Source organism: Camelus dromedarius, chromosome 15, assembly GCF_036321535.1.
Source record: "Camelus dromedarius isolate mCamDro1 chromosome 15, mCamDro1.pat, whole genome shotgun sequence".
Lineage (NCBI taxonomy): Eukaryota > Metazoa > Chordata > Mammalia > Artiodactyla > Camelidae > Camelus > Camelus dromedarius.
Window position 1 is genome coordinate 58,356,860 of NC_087450.1, and position 15,469 is coordinate 58,372,328.

Sequence of the window (15,469 nt, forward strand, 5' to 3'; positions counted from 1 at the left end):
CAGGGCGAGAGACTAAAACCTTAATGATCTGGTCTTTCCCCTCCTTATTATTAACTCATACGTGGCGTTCCCTCATTCCTGCCCTTCTAAGGCCAGACTTACAAACCCACCATCACCACCCCTTCAAGACCGATGAGCTACTTGCTCACTTGTTATGAGCTTGCTGACAGGAGAAATGAAAAAGACACTGTTGGCTTGCGACTCACATCAAAAGCATTATTGAGTTCTTGACCTGGTCTGGTTGTCCCTGACCTTTGGGAGAAGCTGGGGGAGAAAAACAGGAAAGAGACCCTGGGACTACCCCAGTGTACTTCCCCTTGTGGAAGAAGCCACCCAGCGGGGTCACAGACGCCCTCTCAGGCTGCCCACTTCTTCAGAACTCTGCTCCCACCACAAGGACGGCACAGGGCAGCCAAGTACGCGAAAGAACCCCATTCACCCCATGTGGCAAGCACCTACCGCAGGCCAGACGTACTCAGTCCATATTTCCACTTGCTTAAAAAAAGGGAGACTTTTTTAGACTGCATTTGGGAGCATAAAAGGCCTTTAAATATTCACGGTAACTTCTGTGCTTTGATTACAGGTTACCCTGCTGTGTGAAACGGGTCTGAAACATATTTATTAAATATTTTAAGTTTAAATGCCTACTGTAATTACCAGAAAAGACTATTTTCCACAGTTTAGAAACTATTAAAAACTGAAGTCAGAAGCCCTTAAGATGAATGCATTTATTCATCTTGTGTCTCAGCTGTGCACCTTTAAAATGCTGAGCCGAATTTAAAAATTCTTGTTAGAGCAAAAATGACCACTCTAAAATTTATTCCAAGGTGACCTACTGTGTACAAAAAATAAAATTCCTTCAGGTATCCTCTGAGCCATGAAATGTATTCCTCATTTATCAAACACACTTTAATTATCCTCCGGGGAGCTCCCCTCCCAACTAAAGCAACTGCAGGCACTTCACATGCTGCCCGCTAGCCGCACACAATCGTGACACTTACCAGGTTTTTGAAAAGCGCTGTCAGCTCCTTTGTAAACACTGAGAACTTCAGGAAGGCGCTTCCTAAATCCGGGTCATCCCTGCACACGCAGTTGCCCCCGAACTTCTCCAGAGCTTGCGTGTACTGCTCCTCGTTCTCCACGTGGGCTGCAACAGCAACGAGAGCCAAGGTTAAGGTCTCCACTCCCGGGCCCCATCCCCTGCCGGGTTCTGCTTACTTGTGAATAAAATCGAACACATGAACAGAGTAAAAATCGGAGAAGACTCAAGTCGCACCAGGAACAGAAATAACTCTGCTGTCCCGACACCCCGCCCCCGCCAACTGTGCCGGCCACAGACCCCAAGTACAAACATGGCGGCATGTGAACTCCACCTGGCAGGGTCACAGACGCCCTCTCAGGCTGCCCACTTCTTCAGAATTCTGCTCCCATCGCGAGGACGGCACAGAGCGGCCACAGAAAGCCTCAGCACCGCAGCTTTTCACCAAAATACAGATCTTGAAGAGCCCTCTGCAGTCCCCCAAGTTCCTATCCAAGGAAGTAAAGTCACTGTCAGCCTTGCTGGTGCCTGGGCCAGGCCTGACCACCGGGTACCCAGGGGGCCAATGTGCCGAAGGCAGCCCTGGTGCTGAACCAGGTCCCCAGGGTCCATAAACGGTGTGTCTGCCCGTCCTGCCAGCAGGCCCTTCGCCCTCCGGGGCAACTTCCGGGGGCCCTTGGGTGCCTTAGGGCTCCCGTGTGATCTAACACAAGAGAACATTAATTTCACCGTTTAGGCCCTTTTCCTTTTTTCTATTATTATCTTCTAATGTTTCAGAAAAAAAGCCTGAGATTTCTGGACACACTAAATGTATTTCTGAGACTATGCTCAGCAAAAGAGTTAAAACAGAGACACACACACAGGGTGTGGCAGAGCAGGGAGCCCTCAGAAGGTCTGAGTCCCAGGCCTATGCCTCCCAGGAAATACGTGTGACCTGGTGACACACATGTTCACTCTCGCTGGGGCTCAGCCTCCTGGAGGACAGAGACCCACGGTGCGATGCTCGCCAGGTGACGGCAGGACTCAAAGAATGGCGTAAGGCTAACCGCCCAGTTAAACCACACTCAGCACACACCCACCAGCACAGCGGCACGGGTGTCAACTGTATTCAGCACAAATGACTTACTTACTTTTTTTCTAGACTTCACAACAACTTAAGTATGACATGCACTACTGCTCACAATGCTGAAGGGAAACCGGGGCTCAAAGAGATCAAATAACTTGTCCTCAGAAAGTGGCGGGTCTAGGGGTGCAAACCCGCGTCTGTCTGATCCCAAAGCCCACTCTTCTCACTCTGCTACATGCACGTGCATTTCATTCTCAAAACAGCTTACTTTGCCCAAACCAAAAGTACCCGGGTTTAAGATTTTCAAAATCCCATTTCAGAGGCTGATCAGTTACACCTTCTATTTCACTCTACTTATAATTCTAGAACACATGGTCAACAGCAAAGGGCAGTTCCCTTCAAACCACATGCTATTTTATAACTATTTCAAAATTGGTGGTCAAGACATGGGCGATCCCGGGGTGGTTTTGGAAGGGACTGGCAGCCACAAGCAGATGTCTGGTGATGATGTCACTCCACTGGGGGAGAGACACAGGAATGCAGGAGCCAAAGTCACACTGGGAGCCATGTGGTATCCTTCACAATGTGCAGGGACCCTCACTGCTGCCCAAGGCGAGCACCCCAGGGAAGAGGGAGGGAACCAGCTTTGAGTAAAGGTCTGTTAGGTGGCCTTCAAGCCTTCTGTTCCATTTAACCTAATGACACTACAAGGTGCGGTGACCATCATCCCTTATTGTCTTCTGAATAAGGTGGGGTTCAGGGGGCTTAATTCTTGCCAATGCCTACAGCCCAACATCTCTCCAGGTCCTCCTGTAACACCTAGCACGGTGCCCACTGTAAGCACAGCCAACACCCCAGAGCACACATTAGCTAACTGACCTACTGCTCCAGATCACCCCAAGTTGGAGATTTTCCTTCTCAAGAGCAGAAAGTAGTTGAGTGCCTTTATTTTCCTTTTGCCAAAACTAAATTTAAAACAGGAACCTAAAATAAATGACTTGGGAATAAAGTTTCTGGAAAGAACCCAAACTGGGTCTATCATCTTTTATTTACAGAACTGTGAAAGCTGTTCTTCTAAAAAGAGCTCGCTCCCCTACCTCTCCCTTGTTCAAATATAGTGTTAACTCTGGTTCTTATTAATGGCCCAGATCCAAGAATCCGTGCTGCGGGGGGAACCTGGGAGAACGAGCCTCTGAGTCACTGAGACCAACACAGGCAAGACCCCACTCTTCCTAGCTCGAACCCAGTGGCCCTCCCGTTTCCCACCCCTCACTACACAAGGGTCGGGCTTCCCACCATCCCCTCAAAGGGATGGCTTTGAGAGGCTCTCACAGAAAAATCTACCATGGAGCCAAGCAGGCACATAAGCACCTGCATACAGTACGTTTAGAGGTAAGGGCTGGGTTTTATTGTGTGCTTTTTAGTTTACTTGATTCTGTCATTCAAAAGACTGATATTGTATATTCTTGCCTCCTTTGTCGAAAATTAATTGACAATAGGTCTGTGGGCTTATTTCTCAGCTCTCTATTCTGTTTCATTGACTGAGACGTCTGTTTTTATGCCAAAACCACGCTGCTTGGATTACTGTAGCTCTGAGACATTGTGCGGTACACCAGAAATTGACACAATGTAAGTGACTGTACTTGAATTTTAAGAAATTAAAATTAAAAAAAATGAGCATATTAAGATAGATAGATAGATAAATAACTAAATAAATAATATTAAGAAGAAGGCCGAGTGCATATAGTTCACACAAAAATTGTTGGATCCAAAAGGAAAAAAGGCAGCCCCTCTACTCCTACTGAGCAGGCCATGGCACCGCAGGGAGGCCCGCGGACCTTCCAGGGACAGGAAGGGTCCCAGGGCCAGTTCACCTTTGCCCACCTTCACTCGTACCTGGAGATACACTCCTCACTGCCAGCCCTGCAGCAGGGTGGGACGGTGTGCCGGAGTGGACACAAAGATGAGGGTGACCAGCGTCCAGGGACTGATGCACCAACCCATGCACGAGGCCTGCGATGTGCTGGGTGCTGAAGGTTCAGAGACGCCAGGAAGGGGATGCGTGAGCTTGGCTCCAAGGTCAGGCAGGAAATTCCAGACAGAGGAGATCCAGGAAGGAAGGTATCAACCCCAGGGGGACAGCAAGGAGTCCTGTGTGTTCAGAGGCTGTGAACACTTGCTCAGTGTCCAAGCCCCTACCTGCACCAGCTCCCGATGCAAAGCCATCACAGGGCAGCGCAGGCCTCACTGTCCTACCCTCCCCGGGGCCACCCAGGCCCACTACTGGGTCTTTACAGTCCAAAGGACCCTGAAAGGATCAGAGAGGGTGCTGACCTGCTCAAGTACACACAGCTAGTTCTCAGCAGCTCTAGAACTAGAACTCAGTCTTCCCGATGGCCCAGTCCTCCCATGTTCCTCCAGCCATGCAAGGAAGCATTTCCTCATTTGCTCATCACACAGTCACTGCCCTCGGCTCCCATGAATGTACAATCCTCCAGCCAAGAGCACGCGCTGGGAACCCGAACCCCAAGCACCCCAAGCGCCCCAAGCAGAGAGAAGCAGAGCAGCCTGACGGCGCTCGCCCTGACAGGTACCCTCCAACGGCGGGCCACCGGGGGGTCAGGCGGAGGCAAATCATCCACATGGACAGCTCCGTCGCACGTGCATCTTTGAAGGAACATATGTTCTCTGCAGTGGCAGCTTTACAAAGACACTCCCTAGATGACGTGGTAACTAATATTCAAACGTGAGGCACAATTTTAATGTCAGGATAATCTGCACGGCTCAACATAAAGGACACCACTTCCCCTTGAGCTGCGGGCCCCACGCGTCACCTGGTTCAGATCTAACCCACACACACAGCTCGTGAGAAAGCAATTTCCTGGAGTCAAAGATAATCCCCACTGCTTACCAGGATCTCTACCCTGTGAACACCGCATGGAAGAAAATCATTTTTAGAACTTTATTTCTAGTCATCCCAGATAAAAATCTTTCAGTTCACAATTCGGTAATCTGCATTCAAAGTTTAAAAAAAAAACATGGCTGCCATCCAATAATCCCACTTCTAGAAATGTACCCTAAGGGAATAATCAAGTGACCAGAGCTGTGTGTGCAGAACAATTGATAAAGTGGAAATGTACTAAGCTTGAACAACATAGAAATGGTTAAAGACAATCATCTCTACAAAATGGGATATTATGTAAGCTCTTAAAATCATGATGGAGAAATATGTTCAGGGTACAATGCCAGGTTTTAAAAAAGGCAGGACACAGAACTATATATTTAGTCTCAACTTTGTAAAAAGTAAAATGTAGAGAAAAGGCTGAAAGTACATCAAAACACTAACATGGCGGTGAAACAGCAGGTGCTCGGTACCGTGGTGACAGACCAGGGGCAGGCCAGTGCTTTCCGTGCATCCCCGTATCCTCTGCGACGGGGTATCTGCAGAGACGGAACAGACTGTGCGGGAGTAAGGACCGAGGCCAGGCGGCAGCTCTGACTGGCCAGGCCGCGGCTGCAGCCCGGGCAACCTCAAACCAAGAGCGGGATCTGGCCGGGCTGTGACTTTGTTCTACTGCTTTTCTGAATTTTTGAAATGTTCTAAACTAAGTTCATAAGAAAACAACATAAGGAATAAGTAAAATAGAGAAATCGGAAACGTCACCTACAAGGGCTCGATTACTCGGTTCTCTGTACAGGCTTCTCCTGGACAAGTGGACATGACGGAGACAGACTCTGCGACCTGACCTGAGCCTGCATCGCCTCTGACAAGACACAGCGCCTAACAACAGAGAGGGTTTGATGAGAACACGCTCCCCACTTCACAAGCCCCCGGGCCAGCACTCAGGCCAGGCACGCGGACAGACGCCTCTCTCCTGGGCTTCACCACCTGCCGTTTCCCCCACTCTCTCCAGCACTCTGTGCTCCTCCTACTTTCAAAACTTCATGCAAAACTCATTTCCATCCAGACTTTGCTGGGCGTCCGTCTGACCACGGGAAGACTGCCAGACCTTATGGGTGTTAACACGGGACGCACCTGGGCTGGTTATGTCCGGCACAGGCAGCCAGCAATGGAGCTAATAAGGTCAAGGTGTGGGTTGACTATTAAAATGTGAAAACTCTGTCAGTGGTCACCTCATATTCTTTGATCCTGCCCTATACTAATGACAGAAGGACAGCTAGAAGTCTGCGTGAAAGGCTGAGCACACCCCAGTTACCTCCCTGTAAAACTCCTACTGCTCCAGTGGTTCACCTGGAGGGAAGGCCAGGGCTGAGGGATTGAGACTCATCTCCCGGATGACGTATTGTTTATGCTGGTTCTTTCTGTTCCTTTACATTACAGGCTCAGAGTACAGAAAACCTTTTACTTATCCATCCTGTATTTCCTGGATACCCTCGTCAGTCAAGAACTTCCCTGGACACTGGGATAAAATCCAATCACAGTGACAGCCCACCGGGCAGCAAGCACTAATGAATAAACACAACGACTCATGGAGCAGGGCCCCTGCCGCCAAGGAACAGCTTCCAGTAAGTCCGAGGGGCTTGCACACCAATCAGTACAGCACAGAGACAGGAACAGTGGAGAAATTTGGGGTGCCTGTAAGGCCAGAGCACAGGGAGGGTCCACAGACGACGTGTCTAGAGAGGCAGGCAGGGGCCAGAGGAAGGACTTCATCCCAGATAATGGAGGGCCCCCCAGAAGGTTGTAAAGTGACAGGATAAGACTTGCATTTAAGACAAGTGAAACTGGAGGGGACAGAGATGAACAAAGCTTGGCACCTGCCAACACACAGTTTAGCAAGAAAAAGATAAAAGCATGCAATAACCATCCACGTGGTATCCGTGACAGGAGGGAGAAACAGCACCACCGAGGAAAAGAGTGCACCTCCTGGGGCCTGGTGACAGGAAAGGCTTCTCAGAGGAGGAGAATCTTACAGGAATTTGCCTTCAGAACCTGAGAGAGGATGAGATTAAACCTGAGCTGCCAGGTGCTTTCCTCACCCAACTCTCTTTATCCTAAGAGCTCCTTCTCACCCCAGGGCGGCTCTAAGACCAAGTCAGAGGAGACAGAGGCTCCGTGGAAGAAGTGGCAGGGCCCCCCGAGAGCCTGGAGTCCCCAGGGGCCGGGCACGCATAGCAGGGAGGGTAGTCTACACCTGCCAGACGCGGACCACCCGCTTCTGGAAACTTTACATCCCATCACACAGATGGCCTCTGTCGGCAAAGCGATTTGATTAGCTACATTACAGAGTATGTTCTTGGCCACAGCAAACTGCTTTCAGCCTTCTTCCCTTTTTTTTTAAATTTTACTTTTTATTGAAGTACAGTTGATTTACAGTGTTAGTTTCAGGTGTACAGTAAAGCAATTTAGTTATACAGGTACATACTTTTTTTTCAGATTCTTTTTCATTATATGTTATTGCAAGAAATTGAACACAGTTCCCTGTGTTCACTGTAAGTAGGTCCTTGTATTTCTCCTGTTTTCACCTCACTGTACTCAAGGAACGTAATCCCCATCACTTACAGACACTCAGAAAACACCCCCAGCCCACCTCCAGGGAGACCACAGCAGCCTGAGAGAGAAGGGACTCCTGGGCCTCGGGGACAGGTAGCCCCTGGAAAATCAACGGTCTCAAAGCCCCGTGCACAACAGCCGCCATTCATGGCGGGGGGATTTTACACAACGTACAGAGGCTTTCATCTCCACCACAACTGCAGGATTTTACAGATGAGGAAACAGGTTCAGATATTCTTGCTGAATAACGTAGCCAAAGTTTTACGGTAAGTAAAGCAAACAGCCAACTCTGTGACGGTATCCCCACCTGTAAACCATGGGAGTTTGGCTAGATCCCTGGTTCTTTAATCTTCGGGTTATCACAGACACCGATAAAAATTTAAAAAACGTTTTGGACTATCTCTTCAGGAAAAGGTATCCTTAGACAATTTTTTGTACAATTGTTGGGATGCACAGACCCCAAAAGCTGGTCCATGGACCCAACACACCAGGTTAAAAGCCTTGGCTTAGATAAGCGTAAATTCCCTACCAAAAAAGTATGATGACCACGTTAACCATATTTAACTGCGTGTGATCTTATCGGATTATGTACAAACCATGTATGATTCGTGTTAATACTTGGGATGTTAAGTCACAAATCTTAGCCTCCCTTCAGATTAGCTGTCCTTCCATGACGAATATGTTGCTCACTGCTGCAGGGATTCCACAAATTAGCCATCTAAACTCCAATCACTATTCTCAACCAGCAGAGAAGAAAAAACTGGAATCTCAGAGCCTTATCACTGGACGACATCTCAAGGTCTTAGAGACCGTATCTCCATCTCCCACTGCAACTTCCTTAGAGACAGTGGGCCACCAACCAACTCTCTGCTGGAAGCCTTCCGATGACCAGCTCACCACTGGGGCTGCTCCCCCAGCTAACTTCTCCCTCAGATTTGAGTCAAAACCTGCTCTCGTGAAACTGCCTGGAGAGAGGAACCAGCTAATCTGTCTCACTTCCTCATTCCAGGGAAAACCTTCAGATTCGCCTTCTCCTACCCTCCCCAAGCTAAGACGGCCTGGGTCCTTCCAACGTCCCTCCTACAACGAGGTTTCCAGCTTTTACGTGTTGAGGTTTCTCTTAAAATGTTGCTGTTACAACTCAACAGTGGGACAACTACCTTTTTTAGCAGCACTATGTACCTCCCTAAGATCACCTATGGCTCACCTTTGAGCACATTTGTCATGTACTGGCTCACAATGAACAGTGGCCAAGCAAAACCACCTGGACTTCTCACCTCAGGGTCACTATGGCTCGGCCAGATGACATCTAGGCTGTCCCCATGGCTTTATGAGTGGTGTTTCTCCCTCAGGTACCTGCAACTCCCATCCCGCCCGTGTACCAGACAGTGTGGTGCTGGGGCCAGAATGAGAGCCCGGGACGCAGATCGGGTTTTGAATCTCAGTTCCCCTAACTCCCAGCTCTCCAGCCCGGGGTAAACGCCTCCTCTGTGCCTCAGTGACGCCAACAGAAAAGAGAGCTACTGATAGGACCTAACTGACAGAGCTGATGAGAGGATTAAACATGTATCTGTGCAGCACAGCGCTTGGTCTACAATCAACAGGTTTTGAGTGTCAGATTTTTATTGCTGTTATTATGTTTCCACTCTTAAAATTTATGAACATCAATACAGATTCTTTGCTTTATCATTTGTTATAACTTATTCTTTTTCTCACAGCTATTGTATACACACATTTTGTATCCTCAATTTTGTTGTCTGAAGATTTCATCACAGGCGTTTTTGTTCCTGTTGCCACATGACTCCCTCAAGTAGCTCCATCCTGAGTTACAGGAGGCTTTCGGCTTCTCACTTGGACAAGCAATGAAACAATGCAATGAGCATCACTGCACATCCTTCCAATAAAGATTTTATTTTTCTTGATGTGCACGGCCAAACTGCTTTCCAAAAACTCCATGCACCGGTTTTCAATGCTGCAAGAAAGTAGTTGAATACCAGTTTCACCTTATTCTTGACAAACACAAAGGATTATAATTTATTTTCTCACGTAACAGGAGGAAAAACATGCCAGATACGGTGTCTTCTCAATGCGTAATGAAATTTCACTTCCTAAATTATTGCATGTATGACATATATTTCTTTTACACTGCTCTATCCTAATTATGATATAGTAATAGAAACAATTCTGTGTTAACTGAATAGCCATATTCTAATTAGCACTGCAAATAACGGAGAAACACACACAAAGCCGAATTCTCATTTTCTTTTGTAGGCAGGAGACGGTAGAGGTTTGAAGGAAAATTAACATTTCTTCCATTGTATTTTTCATTTTAAAGATGTGCCAATTTCTCTAGGATGTTCCGATTGCAGGTAAAGAAGGGATCTCCCACTCCTGATAAGAATAGCTCCACCAACTCTTTAAGATACAGTAATTCTAGAGAAGTGAAAATGAAAGTCTTCTGGTGCTTCCTTCTTGATAAAAATGAATTTTTCCACCCACCGACATGTCAAACAGCTGAAGAATGTTAGTGTCTACTTCCCGGGGGGTGGGGAGGGAACACCTATGGGTTGAGACAGAGATTGGGAAAGTTTAGACTAAAGTATTGGAATAAATATGAACAGAGTTTCTTTTTTTTAAAGAGGTCAAATAGCAGTCTATTGTCTGTGGAAAAAATTATTATAGAAGCAGTTTCTCAACTAATCATCATCATAATAATAACTTTTGCAAACCTGTACACAAGCCATCCTAGGAAATACACCTGTGTTGTCATCCTTTTGAAAACTGGGAGCAAACATAATATACTCGCCATTGTGTAAGAAAATTATTGTTTTGCATGTATAGGGGACACACTGATAAGCTTTTGGCCCAGTCGAAGGTTTAAAGTTGGGGATGTGTGTGTCTAAGGCGGTGCTCTCAAGACCAGCGGCTTCAGCAACCCCGGGAATTTATTTAGTTAGCAAATACTCAGGCCCCATCCTGGACCGACTGAACCAGAAACTCCGAGGGTAGGAATCAGCTATCTGTGTTTTAACAAGACCTTGAAGGCATTCTGGGGGCGCTCTCAAGGTTCAGAACCACTACTCTAAATCAGGGACTGCCAAACTTTTCCTTAAAAAGCCAGCGAGTAAATATTAAAGGCCTTGCAGGCCAAGAGGCGATGCTGTGCTGACTGTGCAGATATGTGCTGAGACGCTAAAAACGTCCTCAGCCTGAAGGCTCTAAAAACACAGCTGGCTGCTCTAAGGCATCTCAAAACATATATAAGAACACATACATAAGTACAGATACATAAATCTATATAATCCTTACAAAGAATAGTCTGCCAGAAGATACACTGTTTACACCTAAAATTGTAAGTTTCTCTCCCCTACACTAAGAGGATGGTGTAAGAACTTAGAGCAGAAATGTGATAACATACAAAGGACTATTTATTGACACCTCCTGTGTACCTACTGGCCCCTGTGCTGACCACTGCAAGAAACACACAGGAAATATACTAGCAGCTGCCATGCTTACCATGTGTCCAGAACCACATCTGCCACTTCTTCATGCTATCTCAGTCAGTTGTCACTAACAAGCCTGTGCAGCATTAATGTTCTCATCCTACACATGAGGAGACTGAGGCTCAGAAAGATAAGCAACTTTCCCGGTGTCCCAGGCTTGTTGAGTGGCACCACTAGCTTCTACCCCAGGCTTCCTAGGTTCTAACACATATTTGCTCTCCATCCTAAACTACTCTGCCTCCCAGAATTGGTCACTGACTTCAAGGGCTTGTCATCTAATTGGGGGGAAAGAGCAACAGACATAAAACTATTAGAGAACAATAAAGAGCAATATTTAAAGAGTGAACAGTGTCTGCCTATTAGAGACTCTCAGTTTTGGCTGAAGAGACAAGTCAAAACTGATTCAACCTCAAAACTCACAATTCAGAGGGGAAGTAGGGTAGGCAGAATAATGTCCCCATGCCAGCAAAGATGTCCACATCCTCATCCCTGGAAGCTGTGAGGATATTATGCTATCTTGAATTTCCAAGTGTTATTCAAGTTGTTAATCAGCTCAACTTGCGATGGGAAGATTCTCCTGGACCATCTGTGTGGGCCCAGTGTAACCACGAGGTCCTTAAACGTGGAAGAGGGAGGCAGAAGAGCCAGGGTCTGCTATGGACTGAATCGTGTGCCCACCCCACCCCCTCTGGCCAAATTCATCTGCTGAAGCCTTAACCCCCAATATGATGGTATTTGGGGGTGGACCTTTGGGAGAAAATTATGTTTAAATGTGGTCAAGAAGGTAGGGCCCTCAAGATGGGATTAGTGTCCTTATAAGAAGAGACCTCAGACAGCCTACTGGCTCTAGCAGACTTACACTCTCTCGCTTTCTCTCCACCGTGTGAGGACCCAGCGAGAAGACGGCTGTCTGCAAGCCAGGGAAGGAGCCTTCACCAGAACAAGACCATGTGGGCACCCTGATCTCAGACAGCCAGCCTCCAGAACTGTGAGAGACACACATCCGTGGTTTAAGTCACCCAGTCTGAGGTATTTTGTTACGGTAGCCAGTGTAGACTATGACGGTGTCAGAGTGAAGTCGTGTAAGAAAGACTCCAGCAGCCACTGCTGGCTGTGAAGATGGAAGGAGGCCACAAGCCAAGGAAGGTGGGCAGCCTCTAGAAGCTGGAAATGGCAGGGAAACCTCTTTGCCTCCAGGAAGGAAGTCAGTCAACATCTTGATTTCAGCCCAGTGAGACTAGTTTGGACTTTTGACCTCCTGAGCTGCAAAAAAATCTCACGTCATTTTAAAGCACTCTGTTTGTGGTCATTTATCACTGCAGTACGTCAAACTAATACCAGAGTCAAAGGAAACTAACGCTGTGTCAAATCTCAGCCTGATGGAGGTGGGCGGGCAGGTCTTCAACAGGTGCCTGGGGCAGGAAAGCGTGTGTACAGACCAGCAGCAGGGCTGGATGGGAGACAGCCTGCAAACCACAGATATAGTCATGATGCGCTCAGGAAGCAGTGAGCCGCCAGTCAGCCTGGAGCAGAGAGAGACTGGGGAGAACTGGTGATCAGTTAGAGGTCAGATGGGGCCAACCCATGACCAAGCAGGAAACGAGGCAGAAAGTCCCGCTGGCACATAAATTAAGGAACATGAGATGGGAAAACATGTAAAGCAGTGTCAGGCATAAATGCTAAACTATTTTCACTGTTCCTTTAATGATACCTAAAACGGGGGTTCTTCTATGCACGCAGGTGCCTAAGGATGTTAAACGCTTTAATGATCAAACCACGATGGGGAACTTCTCCGGGACTAACTTCCTTCAGAGCCAGAATGACTATACAGCTCTCACACTCCTAGCCAACCGTGGTCGCCAGCAGCTTAATCTCTTGTTGAATATGCCTGGCTTATTCCTAACATCTAGTTCTAAAAAAATTTAATCTATCCTTAGACTCCTCTCCTAAATATATTCAAAAGAATGTGCTACTAAAAGCAGTTCCAGAGAAGAGATCCAAATGCCATGGAAGACGACAGCAGCTCACAGGACAAGGTGCAGCGTTTCCTCAGGTGACTTTTCTGAAGTAGACCACACTTGTTCTGAAATAAAGACTCCAGGATCAGTGTTCTGGTTTATTTTAAAAAAAAAAATCTGACTCACAGCCCTATAATAACTCAAACTTATATATAATATAAAGATGAATAAAGACAACAAAAATACAGGCCCCTGCAAGCCAGGCTGACGGTCGGCCTGCTGGGTGTGTGGTGCCTCAGAAAGGACCCAGGCCAGTGCACAAGATGCTGTGCTCAAAATCCAGAGCAAACTTCTCAACTTCCTCAAGCCTGGGTTGCCTCCGATCAAGTGGCAAAATGCCATTTGAAACAGAAGAGCACGTGCAGCGGGAAGAAGGCACGGAACGTGGCTCTAGGGGGCGGACGGCACGTTACAGCAGGAAGGGCGCAGAGAGCTGGGGGGGACTCCACCCAGGGTCTCGGTCCGGTGATGCCAGGAGCGGGACCGCAGCTGGTGCTCCGCAGTGTTAACCAACCTGAGGCTCATGTTGGGGGCGCTTAAGGGGGCAAGTGGCAGTTTCATAGGCAAGTAAATTTTCAAAGGGTTAAGACCAATTTCCTCTCACAACGCACTTTAGCATATGAAACTCTCTGGCTAGTCCTGCAGGAGAAGAGACCTGTTTACCTCGGCTTTACCCCAATTTCCCTAAAATTGTAGAGCCCAGAGAGGCCTGTCTCCTCTCTCCCAGGCTCTTGAACTTCGTGAGGACGACAACGTGGACAAGAAGAAACACTGCGGAGAAGCAGCAGAGAAGTAACATCACTGGGTTGTGTTTTAGAAGACGACTCTGGGCAGGTGAGGAAATGAGGCTCAGGGCACAGGGTCAGCAGCACAGGTCAGCAAGGCAGAGGAGACGCACGTGGCGGTGAATTTGTAAGGCGGCTTCCGGACACCAAAGTGTTTACACCTTCTCCTTCCTAATGCTGGTTGGAAGCTACCCTGCTGGGCGCTGGGCCAGCCTCTGGAGCCTCACCAGTCCTTCCTCAAGGCTGGCAGCAGTCATGGAGCCCACATTTGCCCATTACTTCATTTTTTATTTCTGACCGGAACAACTTCTCAACATAGGACTTTAAGATCACTTCTGAACCTGACCAAAATATGAAAGATCCCTTTTACACAAGCCTTGAATTATAAACTCGGAAAGCTCAATGAGCACAACAACAGAATATATCACTTACGATACTTTCTGAAATCTGCTGTTGGTCCACAAAACTGAGCATCCATCTCTTGGTGATACCTCGACACGTGGTGGCCCTGCAGCACAGTGGCCACTGACTACAGCCCTGGCCCAGCCGCAGGCCAAGCGCCAGGAGCACCCTGAGAACACGTTCAACCCTCTGACCTCAGGTTCCTCTTTGTAAAACAAGAACGATTTGTTGTAAAGATGCACATAGAGTACAGAAAGCCCAGGTACGCAGGAAGTGTTCAAAAACAGAAGACCATCATTACTGTCCCTCAATGCCGGCAACTTTATCCAGGAAAGGAGCTTTTCCCGGCGGCGCCGTCTTTCTGGATACTGAAACATCTGTCTCAGCAAATCTCAGTGCTGTGTTAAGAGGGGGAGTCTTACACTCTTTTTTTTTTTGAAATTTACTTTTAAATAAATAAACTAATTAAAATCTCCCTACGTGTGTTCACTTCCAGTTTGGTGTTAATCACTGAATAGTAACTCCACTTCCTTCTTTCATAAAATCTGTGGCTGTCAGGCAGTCGATCAATATTTATGTATTGGCAAGCTAAGCCTGGTGGTGGGTTTTGTTTCTGTTTTATGGTTTCTCTTTAAAAAACTGTAGTGGACTTTGAAGAATATCTGGATGGTAGTTTCTTAACCCTGGCATTAGTGACATTTGGGGCCAGGTAACTCTGCTGGGGGCTGTCCTGTACATCATAGGACCTTCAGCACCACCATGGCCTCTAACACACACACACACACACACACAGACACACACACGCACACACACAGGCTTTAGTTGTAACTAACCAAACTGCAGAGGGTAGGGGGCAAATCACCCTAGCTGAGAACCACGGATCTGCGTTCTAACCTAAATGGATTACTTTAGAGACAAGGAAACCAGGGCTAAAAGGTGCTAAGTGACTTTCTCCAGGGCACAACAGCTAGCACCACAAACCCCAGGTCCAAAAAGCTTTCAAACTTAGTCGGGAACCAGCTCAAGTCAAGAACAACTTAAGTCCCATCTCTTCTTTGCTTTCTGGAACTTATTTCACAAACATTTGACACTTATCATAAACAAATTAATACCTGTCTAATCATTTTAATATCAATATAAT

The 15,469-nt window shown here is 47.3% G+C and overlaps 1 protein-coding gene across 5 annotated transcripts in view; it reads right to left on the bottom strand.

Moving 5' to 3' along the window:
- Positions 1–15,469, bottom strand: part of ASAP2 (ArfGAP with SH3 domain, ankyrin repeat and PH domain 2) — a 148,489-nt gene that overhangs the window by 83,586 nt on the left and 49,434 nt on the right. For 4 of the 5 annotated variants that reach the window (XM_064494745.1, XM_064494744.1, XM_064494743.1 and 1 more), the window contains exon 3: positions 1,002–1,147. In XM_064494745.1, coding sequence (XP_064350815.1) covers positions 1,002–1,147 — 146 coding nt within the window. Of the gene's footprint in view, positions 1–1,001; positions 1,148–5,773; positions 5,836–15,469 lie in introns of those variants that run through there. The other variant, XM_064494746.1, reaches the window with a different exon arrangement.